The sequence below is a fragment of the Rattus norvegicus genome, chromosome 9 (genome assembly GCF_036323735.1).
Source record: "Rattus norvegicus strain BN/NHsdMcwi chromosome 9, GRCr8, whole genome shotgun sequence".
Classification (NCBI taxonomy): Eukaryota; Metazoa; Chordata; class Mammalia; order Rodentia; family Muridae; genus Rattus; species Rattus norvegicus.
In genome coordinates, this window is record NC_086027.1 from 14,370,235 (window position 1) to 14,385,035 (window position 14,801).

At 42.0% G+C, this 14,801-nt stretch overlaps 1 protein-coding gene across 2 annotated transcripts; it reads right to left on the minus strand.

Moving 5' to 3' along the window:
• Positions 1 to 2,007: 2,007 nt before the first annotated feature.
• LOC134480518 (uncharacterized) lies at positions 2,008 to 10,928 on the minus strand. 2 transcript variants are annotated; one of them, XM_063268034.1, is made up of 5 exons: positions 10,125 to 10,928; positions 9,237 to 9,396; positions 7,774 to 7,905; positions 6,923 to 7,106; positions 2,008 to 2,795 (listed from the first exon to the last, which is right to left on the minus strand). In XM_063268034.1, the coding sequence occupies exons 1-5, from the start codon at positions 10,252 to 10,254 to the stop codon at positions 2,790 to 2,792; spliced, it is 612 nt and encodes a 203-aa protein (XP_063124104.1). In that variant the 5' UTR covers positions 10,255 to 10,928; the 3' UTR covers positions 2,008 to 2,789. The 2 variants fall into 2 exon arrangements, with proteins under 2 accessions (XP_063124104.1, XP_063124105.1); XM_063268035.1 differs by having other exon boundaries at positions 2,008 to 3,445.
• Positions 10,929 to 14,801: the final 3,873 nt, after the last annotated feature.

Sequence of the window (14,801 nt, forward strand, 5' to 3'; positions counted from 1 at the left end):
TTACAAAAAATAATAAAGTATTCTCTAAATTTAAAAAAAACAAAAAAATTTGCAGTTCAGAGCTAAACAAAGAATTCATAGCTGAGGAATATGGAGTGGCTGAGAAGCACCAAATGAAATGTTCAACATCTTTAGTTATGTGGGAAACGCAAATCAAAACAACCCTGAGATTCCACCTCACACCAGTCTGAATGGCTAAGATCAAACACTCAGGCTATAGAAGATGCTTGCACGGATGTGAGAAAGAGGAACACTCCTCCATTGTTGCTGAGATTGCAGACTGGTACAACCATTCTGGATATCAGTCTGGAGGTTCCTCAGAAAATTAGACATTTCACTAGCTGAGGACCCAGCTGTAACTCTCTTGCACATATACCCAAAAGATGCTCCAACATACAACAGGGCACATGCTCCACCATGTTCATAGCAGCCTTATTTATAATAGTCAGAAAATGAAAAGATCCCAGATGCCCATCAACAGAGTAATGGAAACAGAAAGTGTGGTACATCTGCACAATGGAGTACTACAGAGATATCAAAAACAATGACTTCATGAAATTCATAGGCAAAGAGAACGAACTAAAACATATCCTCCTGAGTGAGTTAACCCAATGACAGAAACACACACATGGTATGCACTCATTGATAAGTGGATATTAGCCCAAATGCTCAAATTCTCCAAGATTCACAGACCAAATGAAACTCAGGAAGGATGACCAAAATGCTGATTCTTCACTCCTTCCTTTAAAGGAGAAGAAGAATCCCTATTGAAGGGATAGGGATGCAAAGTTTAAAACAGAGCCTAGAGGAATGTCCATTCAGAGTCTACCCCATATGTGGCCTATACATATACAGCCTTCAAACTAGATAAGGTGGATGAAGCTAAGAAGTGCAGGCTGATAGGAACTGGATATAGATGTCTCCTGAGAGGCACAGCCAGGTCATGTCAAATACAGTGGTGAATGCTAGCAGCAAACCATTGAACTGAGAACTGGACCTCAGTTGGAGGAATTACAGAAAGATTGAAAGAGCTGAAGGGACTTGCAACCCCATAAGAACAACCATGGCTGCCAAGCAGAGTTCCCAGAGACTAAACCAGTACCCAACCACTATACAGGGACTGTGCCATGGCTCCATCTGCATGTGTATCAGAGGATGGTCTTCTTGGGCACAAATGGAATGAGCAGCCCTTGGTCCTGCCTAGGCTGGGAAAGTGGATGGCTGGTGAAGGGAATACTTTTATAGCAGAGGTGGAGGGCGATGGTATTCGGACTTATTTCTGGAAAACAAGGAAGGAATAACATTTGAATTCGAAATGAAAAATATCCAACTAAAAATCAACAACAGCAAAATGGTATTTTGAGCTTCGAATCAAAAAAAGCCACAGTCAGAAAACAGAGAATTGTATGCCTCTGGTTTTCTTCAAATATGCTAGGGGCCCAGGTAGGTTCTGGGCCCAGGCTGAACCAAGCAGGTTCCTGCCACTGACTGCTCCTCTATTCCTGTTTCTAGAGGCACCATGCAGATTAATATTGGGCCAGAGATGTGGGAAGAGCTGGTCAGAAGTGGTTTTCTTTCCTGTGGTCTCAGGATTATCTGCATTCCAGGGTGTTCAGCATTTTCTGCCCCGGGATTTGGGTGCAGGATTCCCGATGGCTTTAAACTCCCTTATACCATGTTTATATGTCCTGAGAGGTATTACAGAAATATTAATGTTTATCCTATTAATTTGGTCAAAACTCTCATCGACCGAGTATAATTTAGGGGTAACTATATATTTGACAGCAAGCATACACAGTGGGTAATGTATGCATGATGAAGTTGAAATTCAGAGTTGGAAACACAGTGCACAGTGACTTTATAAATGCCTGTGAATCTCAGTCTGACTGGGAAGTGATTTGATGCCCATTCCCCATGAGAAAGCAGAGATCCATCCCTCCCTGATAGCTGTGGGACTTCAGATGTTGACACTAATGATCAATAAAGAAGGTTCTTAAGAGTGAAGAGTTTGAGATTACTCCTTTATTGACCAGAATACATCCAATTTACTTGATAGTAACCAGATGCAGGTAGTCAATATATACAGTCTATATCCTTATCAAAATAGAAAAGCAAATGAAGAAAACAACAACAGATAAATAACAAATCTTCAAATGAATAGAAGGAAAACCAAATAACCAAAACAATTAAAAATTAACCAAACTTTAAATAGAGGAATTGCACTAAGCATTTTTTGCTGCTCCTTTTGCAGAATAGACTTATAGCCTGTGGCTTGCCTTGGAGACATAGTAGACAAGCAGTTAGTGATGGTAATAATCTTTTCAAGAGGAGTGGAAGTAGGTCTGTTTTGTTGGAGTGGGGGTATTAAGGAAAAAGCCATCCAATACTGAGTATAAATGATATTACAGACTTTGTCACAAAGTCTTTCCAATATTGTGAACTGATCTCCATGAAACTCTTCTGGGTGACCCATCAGGACAAGTACAAATTTACAGGTGCACAGTCTTTCTGGATGACCAGCAGCTCTTGATTTATGTGCATCAGCACTTCTCTGAGTCCCTCAAAAAGTGCACACTTGCTGGAGAGAGGCAAGTTGAAAATACAGCGTATTCAATCCAAAGAAATCAAACTAAAGGAGGAAAATGCAGTCCACAATTGCTATGGACATTACAGATGAGATGTTATAGTGGTGTATTTGCTGTGCACACTTAGTTCTCCTCCTGTAGTTCTTCTCTCCAAGGGAGATCTTGTCCTGGACTGTGTCATGTTCGAGTTTCTGCTGGAGAATTTCAGACCTAGCAGAGCAAGGGAATAAAGATTTAGTGAGTGGTTGTCAATTCAGCTCTCCCTCTTACATCAGCTCTATTCAGTTGGACAATCCAGCATGACCTGTCAGCTGAGGTCAGTCCCTGCATCCCCAAGTGTCCTAGAGTAAATGTGCTTGGATTTATATCTCACCTTTCAAACGGCTAGAATTTGAACTGTGGACTATGCACTGTACTGGGATTAAGAGAAAAATGAGCATTTTTCCCACTGGTCCAGGTATATGACATTGAATAATAACATTGTAGCTATGTCTGAATCTGAGTTCAAGAGAGGTATGAGCAACCTAGAATACCATGTGGATTCCTTCTGGAGAACATGCCCAGAATTGAGGTGAAATTTCTGATTATGTCAGCACTGAAGGAACCCGTCTAGTTTCCATTTGTAACCACTGAATCTGCAAATACACAGAGAAGCCATCTCCCTTCAAATTCATGCTCACCGCACAGATCTTGTAATCACTGAGAATGTGCTCCATGCAAATCTTCCCAGTGTACACATGGACATTAAAGGTGATTGTGATGTAGAAACAGAACAGCACCCCTGTAAGTCTATGGCTAGTGCAAAGCAGTTTGTGAGAGGACAGAAGAGAAAATGTCCTCAGATCTTTCCGGAGAGATCACTGGAAGAAAGGAGTAGAACATAGCAAGAAATACAGAGGATCATATATATTGTTTCATGGGCAAAATTCACATGAACTGTACCAGAACAATACTCTGAGTAGCTCCTTAGCTGCCTGAGGCTGAAATCCAGGTGGGGTGGTCATCCACCCAAAAAGGGTATTTATATAGGGAAGGATATTCAAATGGCCTCTTCCAGCCTATGTTCCTACCTGAACATTAATGCTTAATGTAAAGATTCCCCAGGATTCGCTGGAGGCATAAAAACAAATGTTGAGTGGGATATGTACATAGTGGCCAGACCTATAGATAGCTCAGTCAGTGATGTGCTGTCCTCCCATAAACCGTCATAGACTCAGGGTTCTTTCCCCATTAACAATCTGGCTTAGCAAGTCCCAAAGGCTGTGTAGAGCTGTCTTGTTGCTCAGCAAAGGATCATATGTAGGTGGTGGACTAGACTCTTGTTCTTGTTCACTCTTTCAGACTTTGCCCAAAGTGTGCAACTTCTTCTAATCGGAGCTGTCTTTACCGTAGCCTGAGTGACTTCATGCCCAAAGCTAGAATCATAGGAAATCTCCATAACCAGGATCCAAATCAACAAATTTTCTCCCCGTAATGTGATTGTTCCACAGATAATTTGAATAAGTAAGTAAAAGCTTGCATGGATTATCTCACACTGAATCAGAATCTATGGAAGGGCTCCATCGTATGGTACACTTTCACTCCTTGGCTGATGGACGTCTGGATAGATTCTCCTTCAAGGTTACTCTGGGACCACTACAACATTGATGCTCCCTAGTTGCAATGGCAATACCTACTCCTTGTTGTGGAATCACTGGGTTAACTAAAACTTCTGTTCCACTTTCTGAACATGGCTTCTCATAGGGCTACCTGTTCTTACACTGTCAGACCCATTTGAAGCTCATCATTTCTCCTAACCCATTGAGGCAGAAATTAACTGAGAGAAAATGATGTTGATCGACAGCACTTGCAGAATGCTACACAGATAACATAGAGGAGCGCTTTGGATTATCTGTGCACCTAAAGGGTTTCCTGAAACTGCCCTGTTCTTGCACCACAGCATAGCTATGGGACTTTTTCTGGATGACAATACAATTCCAAGCAACTCAAATTCTCAATGAATAAAATCCAAGCCAAACTCCCAGGGGAAGTTGTAGTGTGCCAAGGTAGCTCGAAAGAAATGGTAGCAGGCAATGTGGAAAGCAACCTTGGAGAAGACACAGTGAGTGACACAACCTTCCAGTGGGCTTTCACAATTCACAAAGAACAGAGAAGCAGAATAAACTCATGGATTTTTCTAGAGAAGCCTTGCCCTTACCTCCCAGTATTCCATTCCTTTGATGTGCTCCAAAGGATTTCAATGCAGATCAGTAGTTTTGCCCCTAATCACTTGAAAATCTAACTTTACAGGTGTTTTTGTACCCTCTTTTTGGGGGTTGCATTTCTAAAGGATTGTATTGTTCTGCTTCTACACCATAACAAAAAGGGACATGTAAGCTCTAGGCCTGTACCATTTGTTACCCCTGTGAAACATGACTCACTTGAACATATTTCCACTTCTCCCCCAGACTTCACAAGATAATTCATTCTGAAATTTTTGGAAACAATAAATTAGTAATTTAAGTGTCCTTTTGCTGTACAGAGCTAGATGGAGATGCCAAATGACTGGGCAGCTCTATTTCATGTTTCATGGATGTAAAGTGTATGCTTAGAGTACTTTTCTCATGAAACTTGGAAATAGAGGGAAACATACGTTCACTACTGCAAACACACACACACACACACACATATACCCACACAAACACAACACATACACACACAAACACACACACAAACACAGACACACAGATACACACTTGCATGCACAAATGAAAACTTTGCTCTTATGCAGCACATTTGCTGTTGAGTGAGGAATTAGTGGGAACAATGCTGTGTACAAGTCTCTTAGACACAAGCAAGATGTGCTGCCCTGGCTGTACTCATTTCCACTTCAGGAAAATTTCTATGCAGATACTTGCTGGCCCGACAAGTAAGTTACATGTTCTGCACAGATAGCCTAAACAATACAACATCAAATCCCCAAGAGAGATTTCTAGGAAAAGACTCCATGGAGCTCTATGCTGACTCATCATAGGCCCCTCACTAAAACTACCCTGTTTCCTTCATAGAAGACTTTGGAAGCATCAGAGAAGACAGTAACTCACGGTCAGTTACCAGGAACATTTGATCACATTGGAGTTCCTGTGATATTAAAACAACCTCAATGTCAGTCAGAAAAAGGCTAAATAAATAACATACAGTGAATTTTCTGAAATGCAGCACTGTGTACAATATTGAGAGGGAATCTATCCTGAAAGAATGCAGTGCCCATGATATAGTCAGCAAAGCAATGTCAGCAGAGGGTTGCACTCTAGGATTCCATGCAATATCATGGTGAAGCCAATAAGACAATCCAGAATCTTCCCGGGGGAAAACACTGTTCAGGTAAAGTGAAGAAATCTAATCCTTATTTTTAAAATAGCTGAATGGTTTAAGAATGTGTTGAGACAAATAAGAGAGGGGGCTCATCTTGGAACTGGACGAATGATGCAAAGACTGCTGGCCAGCACAAAACAGGAAGCTTCATGTTTGTTGAGAGACCTAGGCTTAAAGGACTAAGTTAGATAATGACTGGAGAAAACTGCATGTCATGAACTGGCCTCCCCGCATGCTCCCTAAGATGCAGGTCAGCACATCAATGCAACTTTCTTGGTGAGAATTGGGGGTATATACGGATAACTTTGTTCTTGAAGTCTCAAGTCTCTCATGCCAACCCTCAGCCTTTGAGAAACCTTTTCCACATCCTTGCTCTTCTAACCAGCTTCAGGTTGTAAGGCCCAGTTATGAACTCTCCAGGAGCACTCAAATAAGACAGGACTGACATGCTGATACACAGGCTCTGTAGTTACCCAAGATCTATGAAGCATGAAGTCACCATCTTCATATACAGGGACATGAGGGGAGGGAGAACAAAAGCCACCACAAATGACAATGAGAACAATTTCTTTGGCATTTCCACCAGGCTCTCCTTGAAAACTACTTACTTCCTGAGTCTCACACGATCCCTGTAAATAAAATGGGCTCTGGGCTTTTGCTTCATCCCTCAAAGCCCTGCTCTAGTCTAAAGAGGGGCTCCCACATAGCACCCTCCATACATAATGGCATGTAGTGCTCTGCTGTGTGATCAACCTATCTCCCTTAATGAAGTGCAGATTTCGAAGAGCAGGAGCATTTGCTTTCCAAACTTGCAGTTTCTTGAAATGGGGCTATCTCCACAGAAAGCCTTGTAAACAATCACATGAATGAACACTTGGATGAGACCTAGGACAGGACATGGATCAGTCAATAGACAGTTACATTGGTTTGTCTATGGTTATGGTAAGACCTGAGGACAACCTGACCCTGAGGCCTAACCCTACCTGCTGATGCTTGGCTCTGGGGTCACAGATGTTCATTCCGGCCTCTTCACAGAGCCTCTTTGTCTCCACAGAGGATGCTGGCAGTTCAGTCTGCTCCACCAGCAGTTCTCTCTTCTCATTCAGCAAAATCTGTGTATTGTTCTTCAATTGAGCTTGTTCACGCAGGAGCTGGGAGTGCCTGATGCTGAACCACAAACAAAAAAATGGTAAATCCCAGCCAGCTTCTATTTGCCTGTCACTCCTGCAAGTCCAATCATCCCTTCAAGGGTCCTCATCCTCAGAATTCCCCAGATAGAGCCACACTATGCAGGTTAGCACCAATTAGAGGAGGTCAAATCCAGAGGACACATTCCACATGAATCAAAGTACTTCTGAAAATCCTGACACTAAGACGGTTTATATAAATCAAGGAAGAAGAGATGGTCCATAAGGGAGCTCGTATGTCCATGGTATGGTGAAACCATCTTCACGTTGTGGGGAAAGCCCCGCTGAGGGGGAGTTGAAGACCAATAGCTATACAATCTTGCCATGTGTTTCTCATGGATCACAGATCTTTAAATCTCCTGTCAGAGTCCTAGAGATTCAGAGTTGATTGCTATTCCCATCATGGTGCAAACCTTTTCTATCTAGAGGAACTTTAACTGGGAAAATAACAATTGGAGGGTCTTCTACACCCCTCACATGTACGACAACTGAGTCCAAGAGCTACAAATCTAAGATCCTTGCCAGGAGGCAGCCTTCTTGTTAAGAGTCAGACACTACAGAACCAGAGCCCTGACTTTTGTTAAAGTCATACAGGACAGAAGCACTCCCAGCCTAGTGCTGGGTTCTCATCTCTGTCAGCGACTCACCGGTAGGAACTGTTCACTTGTATGAGCTCCTTGTACCTCTCCATGGCATCACTTATTGAGTTGGTCATCATTTGCATAGCCATCATTCTCATCTCGTGTTCAGATTGAAGGACTGGCAATTCGACATGCAGCCTGGGTTAGGTCATGGCCAAAGGAACAAATAATGTTTTGAACTCACGATTTCAGAATTAGGTGATATGTAAATAAAAATATATAATAAAAAATTTCAAATTCAAGGAATGGTGGAAGGAAGAAAATGGCAAAGTCAAAAACCAGACCAAAACCCAACAGTGAGACTCAATCCACAGAAAATATTTCTATGTAAATAAGCAAACATTTGTTTTGAAATAAGGACTCCTTGGAATCCTGAGAGATATGGTTCTGCAAAGACTCACTATATAGGAGGGGGCAGAGCCTGAGAGCTGCCAGTTTGGGAATAACAACTGTCAAGACCACAGTGACCATTTCTAGGTCACAATAAACAATCCCTGGATAGTTAAAAAAATAAAAAAACTAAAGATCAAAGCAGGTGAAACAAATTAGGTGAAATCAGACTGTTCTCTCTATTACTTAAACTCAGTATGTTCCACATACTTGCTCCTTCAAAGTATTTGTACTGGTTAAGTTTATTATCCTGGGCACAGGAAAACAGAGTCACGGTACCAGTTGGAGGGAGCTGACCTTCAAGAGCTGGCCAGGTGAGCATGATGGAATTGACTAGTTCAGGAAGAAGATTCCTCCAGTCTGTGCCACAGCTTTGGGCCCAAGAGAAAGCTGTGCTGACATTTCTCTTGTATTGAAAGCAGGTATACTCAATCCTTGGTTTCTATCGTTACATGAATTCCCAGAGGGCATAACCATGTTAGACAGGGAAGAGGATTTATAGCACCTCCTCCCTTCGGGAGAGTCCTGTGTTCCACCAAGGTATACAGAAGGAGCAAAGTGCTGTGTTGATCAATGTGGGCCTCCATGTACTCATCACTATCATGACCTGCAAACTGTTGATCAAACAAATCCTCAGACCCAATCAAAGGTCCCAGACGTCCTGATCCAGAGTAAACCACCAACAAATACTGCCACATATATACACACCAACCCATATCCAAACACATTTAGAATGCCAACTACATCCATGGAGGTGCCATAGAATCAGTGTATAATGAACAAATTCAGAGGAAAGAGTGATGACGTGCAGGCATTTCATTCACACACACAGTTGCAGCAAGTGTGACAAGATCATTCTAGGTGTTGACAGACCCAATGCTAATCCAAGAGGCTCAGGGTCAAGTACAAAAGAGGTTGACCCTAAACACACAGCACCTAGCTCATCTCACAAGCAAATGCCTGCCAAATCTCCTTAAAATCCAGGATGAGAGGTGAAACACTCTCGTGCTATGAGTAAATCTTGAGGTAGCAGAGAGAGAGTGCAAGACAGTGAACAGGTTACTGGGCATAATGACTACCTGTGGTCCCACTCATCATAGATATAAAGATCCAGGATTTGATAAAGTTCATCCCTCTCGAATTGACACTTCTGGATTTCAAATTTGAGTTCCTCCAGTTCCTTTAGACACTCCTCTTGCTTACTGATGACATTTTGGGATGATGCCTTCCTACCAAAACCTGTAGAGAGATAAACCCAAGTGAATTTGCATATTTGAACCAATGGGCAGAATAGATCATTCTGAATCTGAAAAGGAGGTTGAGGAAGGGGAAATGGTAGAGACTGGGTGAATCCGTGAAAGAGCAGAAAAGCTTTCTTAAAGGTTGATTCTTAAGCTATGTCCCTGTTCCCAACCTCTAATGCCATACACGTGCCACACTCACTATTACACAACCCCCGGCAGTGAAAGTTATAATCTGACTGAGACATAAACATCTGCGACATTGTTATCTCATATCAGATGTGGTGCAGATAATCCTGGAGTTCATAATGACTTCATAATGTTTAGCACCATCAAGCTCTAACCAAGTGTGGTCCAACCCAAAGTGTCTTCGAACTCAATTCATGACTAGGGGTGCATCCTTCCTTGTTCTCGCCATCAGAGACTTATGTAACCTACAGTAATCTAGAGGATGAAGTGCTTCAACTCCCAAACATGGATGGTCACATTGTTAATCTCACAGTGCCTCCTCCTGCCAATCATTGACACTCACAGTTAAAAAGCTTCAAGAAAAGACACTGAAGTCTTACAACTTTATGGCTTTCTCTCAAATTAAAGATCAGGAACTCCTGACTCTTGGTTTGCCTTTGAAAAATCCCAAGGCTCCTGCTTGTAAGGCCTAGTCTTAGAAGGCACATTTCAAACCTACCTCCTTGAGGATGTTCCCCAACTCTGCCCACGACTCACCAAGCCTTCCCCAGAATGATTTCCTCCTTCCTGTTTCACTAGAGAGGGGGTCAGCTTCCCTCTGACCTGGTGCGGTCTCTCCTTGATCAACACTTTCCTTCCGAAATAGCCTGAGCAGCTGGCGAAACATGCCTGCTTGTGAACCCAAAGGGAACTGAAGTAATATCCCAAAGGCAGTTGGTGTCACCACAACACTGGTGACATCACAGAAGATTCTAGGGATCTCTTAGATACAATAGAGTGTCCAGTGAACAGCTTACTGGTGATGTCACTGGAAAATTCTATGGCCTACCTATTAACCAGCTCTCCCCACACTGATGAATTTCTGTGGGGACCCTTTCCTCCAGTCTCCCATGTGTCACTGGGAATACCATTTGGCAACCTCTATTTCAAAGCTAGATATGTCTCTCTGCTTCATTAGAAGTCAACAATGCTTTTGCTGCGGAGGGTTTCTTACAACCCTGAATTGGAGAACAGATTTTTCTTAGCACCCAAATCTCTAGAGACCAAGGAGGAGGGAGATTTTCCTTAAAAGTAAATCTACTACTCGAGACAATGCATGTGACATGTATTTCGATTTCTAAGGTTTTCCCTTTTTCTGGAGGCCAGTATATTTCTTCTATACCTCTGAGTGTATAAAACCTGGAAATATTTGCTTACTGTGCAGTCCTTGAAAGCCGACATTGTTTCCATTTACATATCCATGTATTTCACAAAATCAATGGTCTATAATCCTATTTTTTTGCAATAAAAACTCCTTTTCCTTGGGAACATAGGGATCAACTACAGGACATATATAAAACAATAAATTTCTGTCTGTTTTATATATTATGTAGGACATCCTCCCTTTCTCAAATATAACAAGACAATTAAATTGGACATCAGGGAGCAAATGTCAACCTGGACCTTGTGTTACTACATTGTAACTATATAACCATCACTTCTCCAATATCCTTCTCCGTGAATAGACAAGTCTAGGCATGAGAATATTGGGGACTACAACATGATCTTTTACTTGTAGCAAACATAAGAATCAGGAGGACGGGAAGGGAGTGGAATGGCCTGAGTTCAGGTTGAACCTCAATTTTAATGGGTCCATACGTTCAGGAGGGAGTCTATTTGGCATTGTGATATAAGCATTCTGTCTTCTTATCATAGGTGTTATAATAATTCAACATGAATGTGTGCTATAATGCCAGCCCACCTCAGAGAGGTAAGAGTGAAAATCATGTCTGACCTTTCTGGGAAGAACTCTGCCTTTTACTACCATCTGGAGTTATACAACATCACTATCCAAAGCTCAGAAGAGAGGGGTGCAGATGTGCGGGCCTTAGAAGTTGAGGATCTTTTCTTCTGATTAGGGCACTTGTTTTTCCTATGTAATTTTTCCCTTGCTCTTTTACTAATGGTGGTTGACTTCTTTCCTGGCCTGAGGTAAACTGGAGTCCAATCTTTTGGATTACCGAACCTTCTATTTTCGAGATGACAGTCCCACCAAGGGTCCTACTGCATACAGAAGGTATGAATAAGTCTCAGGGGCTGGAGTAAGTTAAAAAGGTCTGTTACAACAAAGAACTGATTAAGAAAACAAGAGCCCAGCTGCTCATCAAGATCACAGTTGTATGAGATTAAGAAAATGTGAATAGGGCATCGGGTGAAAAGATAAATTAATTAGGAGGTCACAGGCCTAGAAGGGTTATCCTTTGATCTCAGTGGAGCTGCCATTCTTTCTGCCATTCCTCGCCCTCTGCCACAGGACCAGAGACTTCCCCATACAAATGGCTGGCCTTGCCAAAGACCTTGCAGGGCTTCTCCCTGTAGAATAGGACATGTAGAGTCCTTGAGGACTCACCAAGAGGTCTCCTCCACACAGGTTCCTTGTTGTCAAAGGGAAATGTTCCTGCAGAACCCTGCCATGGCAGCAGGAATTTCAACCTGGCTGCTCTTGGTCCAACTCACTGGGTGCAGGCCTGAGGCCCAGGGGTATCTGGGGAAAGAAGTAGCAGGCACTACCTCACAGCTCTCTCTTTGTTGCATGCAACTGCTAGGACTGTGATAGGATTTTTGTTTCTTTGTGTGTTTATTAGAAATACCTACAAAGCTGATTAAAGTTGTAACATGCCTTCATACCCAGCGTGCAGAATATTTTTAAATCGTTGTTGTTCCTGTTTTATGTTTGGATTTTGTTCTTTAATCCCCTCAGGAAATTTCCCTGTGCTTAGAATGTTAAGCACATGCTCGGGAGGGATCGATTATTCAAGTTCGGCAAAGCTTTTGTCCTCACCATCACTCCACAGATGATGCCATTACTTACTTTGAAATAAGAAAACAGTTATAGAGAAGTAAATTAACCTGTAAGCTATCACAGAAGAAACACATCATGATTGTGGAATGGCACCCCAGTATTTTGTATTTCCTAAGTTATTTTTATTTTAAACTTTTTTATTGGATTTTTTTGGGTACATTTCATCTTTTTTAAATCCTTAAAGGTATCTTTTATTCCTCTCCTCCCATTTACAAGGTGGAATTTCACATGTAATTGTTAGTCCAGATAGTTTGGTCAATGGCTTAGATATCACCCTGGCCTAGTTTCCTTGGCATAAGCTGAGTTAGAAGCAGACTCAAAGATTCAGGACCAACAAATAATGAATTCCACTACATCTGGATCCCTAGCCTCACAGCCAGGAAGGGAGTGGATTTCCATTCACTATTTAAAAATAAGATGCAGTTCATTAACATGTAAAATATTTCTCAAGTATATTAAATTGTTTACCATGGTCATACAGTTTTTCAAATACCTGGCATTTATCTTTTTCCAAATACTAAACTGTCTTTCTTATTCACATTTTTTTGGTTTTTTTTTTTTGGTATTAGTATCATTTTTTTAAATATCAGTTTTTTTAATAGATATATATGTTTTATTCAAACGTTATTCCCTTTCCCAGTTTTTGGTCCATAAGCCCCCCTGCCGTGCCCTCTCCCATATGTATGGTCCCCCAATCCATGCCACTTAGAAACCCCTTTTCGGACATTTCCCTGCACTCAGGGTCCAACCTTGTTAAGAACAAGGGCTTCCCCTTCCACAGGTGCCCAACAAGGCTATTCTCTCCTACATATGCAGTTGGATGCCTGCGTCAGTCCATGTATAGCCTTTTGCTAGTGGTTTATTTGGTTGGCATGACTGTTCTTATGGGGTTGCAAGCCCTTCAGCTCTTTGAATCCTTCCTCTAATTCCCATAAAGGGGGTCCTGTTCTCAGTTCAGTAGTTTACTGCTAGCACTGACCTCTTTATTTGACATGCTCTGGATGTGTCTCTCAGGGGAGATGTATATCTGGTCCCTTTCACTAAGCACTTTTTAGCTTCATCAATCTTACCTATTTTGGTGGCTGTATATACATGGGCCACATGTGGGGCAGGCTCTGAATGGCTGTTCCTTCAGTCTCTGCTTTAGATTTGGCCTCCATATCCCCTCTGATGGATATTTTTGTTCCCCATTTTAACAAGGAGTGGGAGCATCTGCACTTTGGTCATCCTTCTACTTGAGTTTCCTGAGATCTGTAGATTGCATTTTGGGTAATTTGAGGTTTTGGTCAATATCCACTTATCAATGAGTGCATACTGTCAATGAGGGGTGCTGAGTACCTGGAAGAGAAAGGGGGACAAGAGATGTGAAGAAGGACTCCAAGACAAGAGTCTGATCAAGGCGACAATTTTATTTTTCCCCAAGGCTGAATTTGTACCATAAAAAGGGTAACAGAGAGAGGAGGGAATTAAGAAACATTTACGCAAGCCAAGGACACAATATTCATGTGGTCAGGGAATCGGCTGATGTTGACAGGATGTCAGAAAGGTCACAGGTTTGTCATATCTATTAGAAAGCAGGATGTTGGTTTTTCAGAAAGGTTACAGGTCATGACATTGGGTATCTTAACCTCACACGTTATCATATGGTTATTCATCTTGACAACCACATTTGTATTAGTCTTCTGCAGCTGGCTGGGGATTTTCCATGAACCCAGTCATACTTAATGCTAACCATAATAATAACATCAATAATGGAGGGCTTCAAGGCCATCGCTCCCAACAGCATACCAAGTGTGTTTTTCTGTGATTGGATTACCTCACTGTGTATGATATTTTCTAGTTCTTTCCATTTGCCTATGAATTGAACGTAGTCATTGTTTTTGATAGCTGAGTGGTGCTCCATTGTGTAGATGTACCATATTTTTCAAGTCAATTCCTCTGTTGAAGGGCATCTGGGTTCATTCCAGCTTCTGCCTATTATGAATAAGGCTGCTATGAACTTAGTGCAGCATGTGTGTTGTTGTATGTTGGAGAATCTTTTGGCTACATGCCCAGGACAGGTATACCTGTGTGCTCAGGTAGTGGAATGTCCAATTTTCTGAGGAACCTTCAGACTGATTTCCAGAGTTCTTTTACCAGTTTGCCATCCCAGCAACAATGGACGAGTGTTCCTTTTTCTCCACATCCTCGCCAGCCTCTGTTGTCACCTGAGTTTTTGATCTTAGCCATCCTGACTGGTGTGAGGTGGATTCTTAGGGTTGTTTTGATTTGCATTTCCCAGATGACTAAGGATGTTGAGCATTTCTTTAGGTCCTTTTCAGCTGTTCGATATTCCTCAGCTGAGAATGTTTTCTTTAGCTCCGTACCCCATT